The sequence below is a fragment of the Sturnira hondurensis genome, unplaced genomic scaffold (genome assembly GCF_014824575.4).
Source record: "Sturnira hondurensis isolate 20B ecotype Veracruz unplaced genomic scaffold, ASM1482457v3 Scaffold0021354, whole genome shotgun sequence".
In the NCBI taxonomy this organism is placed as follows: Eukaryota; Metazoa; Chordata; class Mammalia; order Chiroptera; family Phyllostomidae; genus Sturnira; species Sturnira hondurensis.
This window is the reverse complement of record NW_028093985.1, coordinates 7,535,014-7,547,763: the sequence shown is the minus strand read 5'-3', so window position 1 is coordinate 7,547,763 and position 12,750 is coordinate 7,535,014. Positions and strand designations below refer to the sequence as shown.

At 37.0% G+C, this 12,750-nt stretch overlaps 1 protein-coding gene across 1 annotated transcript in view; it reads right to left on the bottom strand.

Moving 5' to 3' along the window:
• Positions 1-12,750, bottom strand: part of MSH3 (mutS homolog 3) — a 143,865-nt gene that overhangs the window by 46,883 nt on the left and 84,232 nt on the right. Inside the window, exons 16-17 of the mRNA XM_037032459.1 lie at positions 7,258-7,322; positions 3,242-3,358 (exon numbers count right to left, since the gene is read on the bottom strand). Of these exons, the coding sequence (XP_036888354.1) occupies positions 3,242-3,358; positions 7,258-7,322 (182 nt within the window). The remainder of the gene's footprint in view (positions 1-3,241; positions 3,359-7,257; positions 7,323-12,750) is intronic.

The following is a 12,750-nucleotide window of genomic DNA, read 5'->3' as shown; positions in this document are numbered from 1 at the left end:
TAATTATTTTGATATGGAAAATAATGTTCTTTCTTATGTCAAGTATATTATCATGAATAAAATTAAAAATGATGATCTTAAACATCATCATCGTAACTCTTATGAAGCCTTGTTTTGACTTCTTGGTACTTATCTAGTCTCTAAACATTGCCAAATTTCAAAGACTGTAAAATTACCAGCTGAAAATCGGGCAAATGCAGATGAACAACCTGACAGATTGGGCGTATGTCACAACAGCACGCAGTTCTCTCGCTAAGCCGCCAGCCAACTTACGGACGAAGCCAAAGTGCTATCAGTTAATTTCTGGTCGAAAGACACTGCTGGGCCCAAGGAAGGCAGAGGAAGATACTTGGGTTCTGAAGCTGTTATGAGAGATGCTGCTCAGTGATGTCTGAGGTTTGAAAAATGGAAAATACTTTTTCTTTTTTGTGTGAGTTACTATATGAAAGACATTATAATTCAATCTTTAAAGAATTTGTGATTGAGAAGATTATTCAATATCCACAGCCCAACTCCTAGCACACAAAAGAAGAGACTTTTTTGAGAAGGTGTTCCAGTCACCAAATTTCTTCCAGTCTTGATTTCTTGCAGTATTCGGATCTAAAGTAATCTGACTAGTGCACCACAGTGAGTATCTCAGGAAGAGACAAAGAGACCGGCAGAGCTGGTCATTAGTCTTCCAATGTTAGGTTCGCTGAGGTTCACAATCTTTAAAGGACGTCGTATTCATACCATCTGGCATCTCGATCAATAGCTGACACAACAATCAGTGCAATTCGCAAGTGGGAGCTCTGGCTGCAAATGCTCTAACTAAATTTCAGTCAGTGTTTTTTTTTAAGATAAAAATTTTAATATATTTAAAATAATATATGGGTATTATAAAAACTTCTGAAATCATGTATTTGCAAAGTAAAGTCTCCAGAAACCTTTCCATTCAGAAATAACCAATTAATATTTGAGACTATATATACACACACATATGAATATATGAATAGACATGTCTCCAAAATATAAACAAATGAACAATAAGCATATGTATTTTGTTTTTAAAAACAGAAATATTTGCATGCTGTGCATGTGTGTGATTCACACACACACAATCGTATCATACTTTAATACTGTTTTGCATCCTTCAGTTAACAATATATCACGAATATCATAACCTTTTGTTATGTCACATTTAGTGTTGGCTCACTCTTTGCACCTCTGAACTACATCGAATGGATGATATGATGAAAGTAGAATTCTCCTGGATTACTTTGGCATAAGGGCCCAGGCAGAGGGGTGATACAGTAAGAAAGGCATGAGGCAATGGTGGCTAACAGAGGACAACAGAGGAAGAAGGGACAGATCAAAGAGATATTCCAAAGGGAAAAAAGACAAGCAGGTATTTGATAACAGATAAAGGGACAACAAAGAAAAAAGAATCAAGGAGAATGCTCAAGTCTTTAGCCTGGAAGATCTGGACTTTCTTTAGTCTAGAATAATGGCAGGGAGAACATAATCCAGATTCATAAAATCATGTATGCTATGAATAGAATGAATATGAATCACCTCACCAAACCCCAGAACCCTAGAACCTGGCCCTTGAAGCCTGAAAGAAGTCATTTCAGTCTGGTTTTCACGTACTCGGCGATGCTACTAAGGGAAAAACCAAAAGATCTAAGAGACTCAAGGGCCCTGAAAAGCCTTAAAATGGGAAATTGAAAGTTAATTGAGAAAGAAACTGAATAAACCAAATTTCCATCCCTGGGTTCAAGACTGTGAGTCAACATAACCTCATCAGACTCAGGATAAGTCAATCAGAATCTCTTTCTGATCCTGTAATTCAACACTCTTCTGGGCAAAAAGATGACACCAACATTTTAAAAACTGTCACACAGTATCCTTTTTTGCTCTTTATTTTTTTTCATTCGTCAGACTGGTTATTTTATATATATAAAGCTCCATGAAGGGACTCACTGAATATTTACTGTTTGAGTTTTTAAAGAGAAAGACTAACGAGAGGTTTCTGTTTAAAGAGATGACTGCGGATCCATCATGGGCAGCCTTGATAGCCTGAGGGCAATGGGTCCAGACCCCAGTGTGAGATACCCTGGGCTTGAACCTGGGTACCAACCCTCAACCTGTGAGCAAACTTCTTAAGTCTGCACATCATTTCACTCACTGGGGATGATAATAATACTTAATGCACAGGGCTCTTGGGAAGAACAATGAGGTAGTACATATTAAAGTGCTTGGAGGAGCGGTGGTTCGGAGCCGGGGCCCACAGACTCATGGAAGTCAACTGTGTACATCTCTTCCCAGCTCCCATCTAGCAGCAGCTTCAAACCAGTCGCTGCAGACACCATGCACACTACTACCCTTCCAGCGAGCCAGCTGCTAATCATTTACCAGCACACTGCTAACTTAAACTTGTCAATGAACATGGCTATTAATAATCCAGAATATGAGGCAGGCTTTAAGACAATGGCAATTACTCTCCAAAATATCTCATATTATAAACAACAAAAAGGTGGCAAACTACTCTAGATTCCAATAGACTAAACAGACAGAATAACCAAATGCAGTATATTACAGTTCACTGGATCTTTTATTGAAAATGAGGGAATTAATTCAATATATTCTTAAATTAATAGTAATTTTGTCTTAGATGTGATAATGATGTTAAATTTGTAGCAGAATGTCCTTATTTTTAGAAAATGTATACTTAAGTATTTAGGGGTGAAGTGTTAATGTCTAAAACTTACTTTCAAACGTTTCAGGAAAAAAGGTGTATTAGATGTAAAACAAATATGGCAAAATGTTAACACTTGATAATTCTAGATGAAGGGTACATAGGTCTTCATTTCAACTTTCCCATAAATTTAAATTTTTTTCAAAATAAAAAGTTAGGGAGAAAACAAAACAACTAACCCCTACTTCTCCTACTCTGAAACTGTTCCGAGTTTTAAAAGAAAAGTAAACAAAGTCCAAGGTGAATTTCATAAAAATGATTCTATTGAACATCCTTAGGAACAAAATGTTAGAGCAGTAACAACACAGTATACTTGGTCTCTCACCAAAGACTGAAGATGAGCTTTCATTTCAATGGATTAAAAATAAAACCAGAGAACACATGAACTCAACTATTCGATGGCAGGTCACGAGCAGTAATCTCTACTTTTCTTTTGGGTGCAAAGACTTCCCGGTCTATTTCTCACAGCAAAAAGTCAGATTACATTTTTCATTGTAAACTCACTCTAGAAAATCAAGCCATTCAGCATTGCAGTCAAGGACTAGTTGCTCCCGGAGCTGGTTCAGACGTCTGTAATTTTCTACAACGAAAGGAGAGTGAAAGCGGCTCACGGCTTTTGTGCTAGAAGAGGGGAAAACAAAAATAGGAAATCAAGATTACTAAGGAATTAATAATGCCATCTCTTCATAAAAATTAAAGTAGTTATTTATCATTCTCTGATGAACCTTGAAAGTAAATAGCTGTAAATAGAGAACATTCTTTAATTACGGCCCTGAACCCTACTGCTTCCAAAGATCTTTGTTGTAAATAAAGTACTTGGAGTTCATAGGACTTTGTTCAGGTAGCTTTTAAAATGCATTTCAAATTACACCCATATGGCAAAGTCAAAGTTCAGAATTTTCATTTCATAAGCAGAAAGCTTTTTTCTTTAAACTGTACTAAACGAAAATGAGTGCTTAAAAAAAAAGATCAGAAGCAAATGCTGCAAAAAAAAAAAAGTCCTGACAAAGCTCAGAGGTGTGTTCATTAGTGAAGGCCATATGATTCTTTATATTTTATGCTTTTCTCTATCATTTAAGCATGTCGTGAAAAAAGAAAAATATAATGCATTATTAAGAATAGCAATGCATTAATTCAGGAGGCAAAGAGTTCTCATGATCCAACTGTAGATTCACAGTGACCCTGCACAGAAAGGAATACCATGAGCTCCTTCCCTGAGCTTGCATAGAATCTCTGCTTCCTCAGGAAGCTGTAGAGTGCAATGGGGGATGCCATGGCTCCCCAGTCACCGAACCTGGGCCAGGGACCCAACTCTGCCACTTACTTGTTCGCTATAGGACTGACTTTGGGCAAATATAAATGACCTCTACACATCACTTCCCTCATCCATAAAATGGGCATAATAATAGTATCTACCTCATAGGTACTGCTGAGAGGATCAAACAGATAGTGGGTAACAGCACCTCCTCATCAGTACTCAACATTAGGACTCGTTCTGTGATGGTCCTGGCAGAGGTCACTGATGTTGATGTTGTTACTATGATGAATGATGCTACTATGATGAGACCTTCGAGAAGGAAAGGTCGGGGCTGAGTGATAAGCAGGTGATGACAGAGTATACTCTGTTTGCCCCCTACTCCTGCAATGCACTGTCACAATCATCTGTAATCTGGCAAGTTACTGGACTAGGGGTAATCCTTTCACATTCAAAATCTAACTAATGGTATTCCAGCCTACCCCTGTCAGGACTCCAATGGCCAAACAAACATTAAAAATTATAGCCCTGGCTGGCGTAGCTCAGTGGATTGAGCACGGGCCTGCGAACCAGAGGATCGCGGTTCAATTCCCAGTCAGGGCACATGCCTGGGTTGCAGGCCGGTTCCTTGCAGGCTAACTACCAGCAGGGGATGCACAAAAGGCAGCCATACATTCATGTTTCTCTCCCTCTCTCCTTCCCCTCTAAAGATAAATAAACAAATAAAATCTAAAAAAAAAAAAANACTGTACTAAAGGAAAATGAGTGCTTAAAAAAAAAAGATCAGAAGCAAATGCTGCAAAAAAAAAAAAGTCCTGACAAAGCTCAGAGGTGTGTTCATTAGTGAAGGCCATATGATTCTTTATATTTTATAAGCATGTCGTGAAAAAAGAAAAATATAATGCCTTATTAAGAACAGCAATGCATTAATTCAGGAGGCAAAGAGTTCTCATGATCCAACTGTAGATTCACAGTGACCCTGCACAGAAAGGAATACATGAGCTCCTTCCCTGAGCTTGCATAGAATCTCTGCTTCCTCGGGAAGCTGTAGAGTGCAGTGGGGGATGCCATGGCTCCCCAGTCACCGAACCTGGGCCAGGGACCCAACTCTGCCACTTAACTTGTTCGCTATAGGACTGACTTTGGGCAAATATAAATGACCTCTACACATCACTTCCCTCATCCATAAAATGGGGGTAATAATAGTATCTACCTCAGAGGTACTGCTGAGAGGATCAAACAGATAGTGGGTAACAGAACCTCCTCATCAGTACTCAACATTAGGACTCGTTCTGTGATGGTCCTGGCTGTGGTCACTGATGTTGATGTTGTTACTATGATGAATGATGCTACTATGATGAGACCTTCAAGAAGGAAAGGTCGGGGCTGAGTGATAAGCAGGTGATGACAGAGTGTACTCTGTTTGCCCCCCACTCCTGCAATGCACTGTCACAATCATCTGTAATCTGGCAAGTTACTGGACTAGGGGTAATCCTTTCACATTCAAAATCTAACTAGTGGTATTCTAGCCTACTCCTGTCAGGACTCCGATGGCCAAACAAACATTAAAAATTATAATGAACCTTCCCCAAACCATCCTATTCTTTCCATTTACATCACTGAATGTTCAAAAGATGCTGGTACCGATTGATGCCTTGCCTGTTGCTTTTAAATTACGTCATCTAGCTTTATATGCAAATGCATCTATCACAGTTGTTTCTCTTCTGACAAAACCCATTTAGTGAGACATTTCCATTACTGTTCTACATAGGCTAACATGATTTCTAGTAATTTTTCTTCATAAAGCATAATTCCATTCATTAGCTTTAGTACAGGACAAAAATAAATAAAGGAAAAAATGCCTGCAAAAAGAAAACAGCATCTTCTAAAATGAACAATACTCAAATGCCAATTGTAGCTTCTGGTAACATAGAGGGAAAAAGGGATGGTATTTAGAGTTATAGAAACACACAATTGTGTCTTCAGCATCCTTTGATAGTGGAAATGGATAATAACTTTTTAATTAAAATAATAAATTAATAATCATTCACACGTTGTGTCGAGATTTTCTTCCATTCTTAACAGAGTTCTTTCATACCGTCACCAGCTACAGTCACTCTACCTAAGTACAGTCTACTACCTAAGGCAAATGCAAAATTTTCATTTCAAATTCATGCAAACATATTAATAACAGTAGCAGTAAGTATTCCACAAAGGATACTATTCACAGGAGGATACACTTCTTTAATACCACTTCTCTAAATCCCCTCTTTGCCCAACCAAGGAAAAAGGCAGAGTCTCAATGTAGTTCTCTAATTTTGTTTCTAATTTATTTTCATCAATTCATGATATAACTAAAAAAAAAAGATGTAATGAACTAGTATAACTGAGCCATGGAAAGCATTGAGAATAAAGAAATGCAGAACTCAATGAAGTAGAAAATGAAATTTCAGCTTCATAAAAGAAATGTCAAGTACTACATTCATCAAGAAAGTCAAGCAACCAAATTAATCTTAGAATTGAAGGTTCCTCAACTTTTTTCTTTCATGTGTTTAAAGTATGCTCTGAGGTAAAAAATAAAACAGCAATTTACAATTCAAGGAAACAAATGTTTACTAATAAAATACCTTTTGGGAAATGTTTTAAATTAATGATAAAAAGGATGAAACATGGTTTTTCCTTTGGCTAAATTTCCATTAAAAAAACCTAAAGGGTAAGAATGGCTTCTTGTGGCAAGGATATGGTTATTATCAGTCAGTAGAACACAGATTACAAATGTTATTATCATTCACATTAATTTTAAAATATATATTTTTAAACCTACCTTCCAACCTTAATCCAATCAGTCGGTATACAAGACACAGCAGAATTCTTTATTTCAATCATAAACTAAAATATAAATAAAAATTAGGTATTTAAATGATTAAGCATTATATTTTAAAGCTTCCTCAAAATTATGCTAAATATTAATTTAAAATAGCAAGTTATCATGCTAACAAATCCAAATAAATCCAGTATCGCTCTTGGAAGAGTTTATATATGTCCATACAATCAAATATTATNAATACCTTTTGGGAAGTGTTTTAAATTAATGATAAAAAGGATGAAACATAGTTTTTCCTTTGGCTAAATTTCCATTAAAAAAACCTAAAGGGTAAGAATGGCTTCTTGTGGCAAGGATATGGTTATTATCAGTCAGTAGAACACAGATTACAAATGTTATTATCATTCATGTTAATTTTAAAATATATATTTTTAAACCTACCTTCCAACCTTAATCCAATCAGTTGGTATACAAGACACAGCAGAATTCTTTATTTCGATCATAAACTAAAATATAAATAAAAATTAGGTATTTAAATGATTAAGCATTATATTTTAAAGCTTCCTCAAAATTATGCTAAATATTAATTTAAAATAGTAAGTTATCATGCTAACAAATCCAAATAAATCCAGTATTGCTCTTGGAAGAGTTTATATATGTCCATACAATCAAATATTATTAATTAGGATTCCAGTATTTGGAATGAAGTACAATTCATATTGAGCAATAAGTTTGTAATAAAGGAGAAACTTTGGCACTTTAATGTTTATAACCCTTTTTTGTACATACTACAAATGGTGATTTTTTCATTAATACCTGTATCATTTATTAGTACACACTTATCTTAAGAATTCTATTACTCAGGAATAAGAATGAATGTTTAAATACACAAAATTTTTAGCTTTTCAATTATTAGGAACATTATACAAGCCTGCATTATGGTCCCTCCTCTATTCTGAGCAGAAGAGGATTCACCCCCCTAGTCGGTGTCCAAGGAACCCACAGCTCTAACAGTGTGCTCGTGAAGGAAGCACCGACTCCCCCAGCTACCAAGGAAGGCCTTTCTTCCCAGGAGGGCTTTACGTTTTCACTTCTACGAACCATGTCTTCATAGACCTGACTGTGCTCTCTACAAGAGAGCTTCTCTGAAACCAGCCAGGAAGCAGATGAAATCAATCTCTTCTTTCACATCTTTCATTTTTAGCATGTTATATATCATCTCGTCTGCCTGCCTGCTCACATTCCTATATTACTGCAATGAAATTCAATGTTGCGTTCAAACAAATGAACTTATTTTGTATGGCATGGAACTCAGAGACTCTGTGCCCACCCCTGACTTTGACATGGCTGGAGCGCCCTCTTTACACTAATCAGCTGTATAACATTTCAAGTATTTACAATATGCGCGTTATTAATTGTGTAATCGTGTGAGCCTGGCTCCTGAGTTGACTTTTCTTTCAAAGGAAACACTGTACCTTTTACATTAATTATCACAAGAATCAACAGTTAATTTTAAGAATTTACATTCTTAGCAAAAACTTGGTAACAATGATGTCCCCTTGTACAGAGAGGAATTAACAATCAAACCTGCTACACCCAGTTAAGCAGTTAAGAGAGCAGCGTCCAGGCCCTGGCTGGCGTAGCTCAGTGGATTGAGCGCGGGCCTGCGAACCAGAGGATTGAGGTTCGATTCCCAGTCAGGGCACATGCCTGGGTTGCATGCCGGTTCCTTGCAGGCTAACTACCAGCAGGGGACTCACAACAGGCAACCATACATTGATGTTTCTCTCCCTCTCTCCTTCTCCTCTAAAGATAAATAAATAAATAAAATCTTTAAAAAAAAAAAGAGAGAGCAGAGTCCAAAAAAGTCCACTTTGGCTACAAAAAGTAAGGGTAAAAAAACACAAAATAAACATCATGGACGGAAAAGATAAAAAAACTTTAGGTTTAAAAAATTCTGCCTAAGTATTGTTTTTAAATGTTCTACGAGAATACATATTATTCTTTTGATAAAATAATTCTGGGAAGAACTATCTACACCAAAGGCAAACTGAAAAAATCTGGGGATACAATGGATCACTGACATTTGGGAAAGACTCATTAGATCAAAATTACTAACACAGAGCTCCATTGGAGTGACTAATGGATGGTGGAAATTACGAAAAAAATAACAAACTGCCTCAGTGAGGTCCCTGGGCAGCTGGCTCGGATGGTTTGCGTAATTTGAAGTAATTTGCTCTGACAGCGCAGATTTGAATCTGTGCCTTATTCACATCACAAACTGCTACTGGTCACCACCCTCTAGAGCAGCTTCCGAACACTGCGGAGCAGAGCTCTTCAGTCTCGAAGTATCCAGCGTCTACCCTAAGGACCAGAGCCCTCAAGCAAGCCACACGCAGAACCAACACAGACGGAAGACAGGGTGAAAGTCAGGAAAACCCGCGTGGACCCCCTGCTTGCTAAACCCCTGGGCCACTTCTTCAGGTGCTGGTCTGTGTTTCCTCTTCTCTCCCTTCCATGGTCCTAGCTTCTCAGCCTGTGTTTCTCCTCAGAATTGTCATCAACTAGCAGTTTTTTCCCCCTTCTACACTGGTTATGGAAGAGGAAATTCTCTATTGCCTTTTACAAATGTTCTAAGAATGGGCATTGAGGCCTCTTGTTTAAAGATTTTATTGCTAAAGAAAAGAAAACCAACTAAAGTGGGAAATTAACGTGTATTTCAGAAATCTGAGAGAGGTCTCATAGCAACTTCCCCTGCTCTGCAGTTCCTGACTTTGCTTCTTAGGTGTGGTGTGAGAAGTTTGCCTTGAGTTGTTCTAGCAATCTTGCATGTGCTCCTCCTGGCTGCAGTTCTGCCCTGGTTACACATCAGATACTGTTACTCCAACTGTGGCCTGCGGCACCACTGAGCTGGCGTTGCTAAGTCAGCTGCAATTCTTACCTTAGAAACTAATTTCTCTTTTCCCCAACACCACACTTACCCCAACCCTCTCCCCTTCTCTTTCTCATTCTCTCAAGAACTTTCAACTATTTTTTTAATGTAGAAGTAAGATTTAACAGAATGCTTTCCGTCTCTTAAACACACTAAGCAAGTACTTGGATAGGCTGCATGCTGTGAACTAGCACAAATTTTCTAAAGACTTTCTCCCAAAGTTCTTTTCTTTTCCTGAGGAACACTACTTATCAGTACTGCCTCAAATCTAAATATCACCCCATATCCATTCTATATTTAATTCGTAGTTAGGAGAGAATTCTCTCTCTATATGAAATATGATAGAGACTATCACAGAAGCAGTGAACTATGCAAAGCCATGTCAGTTTCTGCTTTCATCATTTCCTTGTAAACAAACACTGTCGGAGTCAGACAATAAGGCACCGTAGTCAATAAGGCTTGGTAGCCTAATGAGTATATAAAAACTTGAACAGCAGTGAAAAATGAATGTTGTCAAAAGTAATTCTGGCTTGACAGTTGGTCTACTTATCTATTTTAAGTGATAATAAGATCCATGTACCATGTGGGACTGCTATAAATAGGTTTATAAAAGTTATTACAGAAGTTACTGTATAGAAGTAAAACTTCAGACAGGAAAAACAAGGGCATAAAATAGAAACACATGTCTATAAAATAAGGGCTTTCCCCCCTCCCTCCTTCACTTCTCAGAGGTAAGCATATTTGATGAAGTTGGTTCTTAGTCCTTTAAGTCTTTCAAAATAATCTGCTGATACCCTTAGTACAAATTTTTAACAGAATTTGATGATAACAATGCTGAATATTTAGAATTCATTTGGTGTTCATTTAAATGAACAGAATCATTGATTCTCAAAAACGTTATAACAGTGATTCTACATTAATTTGTACTATTAAAATTCTCAAGGTTTTTAAAAATCCTCCTGTTAATACTAAGAAAATTTCTTACTTCAAATTTATCACTTTAACCTAGTAAAGGTTAAGTATAAGATAATTTACCTCCTTCCCTAAATTTTTGTAATCCAATCACTTCATCTCCATGCCTTTTCTTAAACTTCAATGCTATGCTGTTAAGAATAACTAATTCAGCACCCTTTATGAATTCCTGATAATTTTTCCTTGAAAACTATCAACTGAATCAAGGACTGTCTTCTCAAGACTTAAGCTTTATTTTGGTTTGAACAGTATGAACTCTAAAATGTACTTTATCAAATGAAATCCACGACACTGATAATCCCTTGAGGTCACATTTGTGAGTAGAGAGAAGCAACCGCGTGGTAGAAGCACTGGAGTCAGGCAGAACTGGGGTGGACTGGGCTCCGGACTAGGGTAACTCGCCTACCTACCCCAGTTTTCTCTCCAGCAAAACTGGAGTAACCCCTTCTTGTGTTGTTACAACGATTAAAGTAGGTAATATATGCAAAGTGCCCAGCACCGTTCTAGATTTTAACAAGTGGTTGATAAATGGTAAAACTATATTACTATCATTATCATATGAGTAACATTTGTGTAGTGCTTTGTGATTAGAAAGCACATCCACGTATTCGACACAGCTGGTTTTCACAGCAGTCTCACGACAGAGGTGCCCTTCCACGGACTGTGGGCACAGCGTGTGGGTGCCAAACCTCAGCTTTCTCCACTGCAGTTTCAGGCTATCGCTTTTCTACTACATAGCTCTTATTAATGCCACTGAGCAGTTTTGATCATCTCATTTCAAGAAATAGCCAGACTAGTGACACTAAGGTCACTTGTTACTTTGCAAGGTTGTGATTGTATGGTACAACCAAGACATACAATTAAATATTTGGTATTTGCCTGTTCAGGGGGAAAAATGAAATATAAATACTGCCAAATAACTTCTCTGTTCCACAGAGCTCCATGTGGAGTGCACTGTAAAACGTCTGCCTGAGTATCACATCTTAATAAATTCAGCCCAGAAGATAGGCTGACTTCATCAATGGTGTATTAAATGGCATTAGATTAATAAATATGATAATCTACTACAGAGTTTCTTATTTCAAATACTCATATAAATCAACAATCTTTTGGCTAAATATACAAAGTGATGTAAAATATCTAAAATTCAATTTGAAAGCTGTTGCCCCCTGGACAAAAATCTATTTTTAAAGTCCCAAATAAAATGTTCACTTTATAGAAATTATTCACAAATATATTCATTTGCTATTTTTAACAAAGAAGAGTTTCTCAAATTCCTCCACTAGAACATTTATTTTTTATCAAACAAAGACCTAGAAGAGGCATTGCCTCAAGGCCCAGGAGAGGACCAAAAGGAACAACCACACTTAAAAAGCGTAGTTTTCTCAGGGTTCTCATCCAGAATTAACATCAACCTTGAAACAGAGGTACAAATAACAAAAACATTCTAAATAGCACCTAAATCCCATGGAAGACTCACTAATGTAGGTTTTCACTATAGTTTTTGGTTTTTGTTTTTTTACTTTCTGTTTCTTAGCACCTAAACTCCTCACTTCAGAGGATGCCCTGCCATTCAGTCACTGGGTGATACCATTTCATACTCTGCAAGCACGGGACCAAAGACTAACTTCTCTCTCCTAGACTTGGGGTAAATTAATTCTATAAGTTACTATTTACAATAATCAAGATTTTCCTCAATATGATTTTTTAAATAGATTTGAGAGAGAGAGAGGAGGGGGAGAAAAGAGAGAAAAACTGATGTGTTGTACCACTTAGGCATGTATTCCTTGGGTGATTCTTGTACGTGCACTGACCACAATTGAACGTAAACCTTGGCACATTAAGACAATGCTCTAACCAACCGAGCTACCCAACCAGGGATCTAAAGTCTACTTTCAACAGATAATATTAAAAGACATGCAATATTAAGTTGCAGGACTTTACCAAGTTTATTTACTATGGTAAATAAACAAACAAAATACTTATTAAAATAATTCTTATCAAAACAAGGTATTACAAATTTCTAAGGA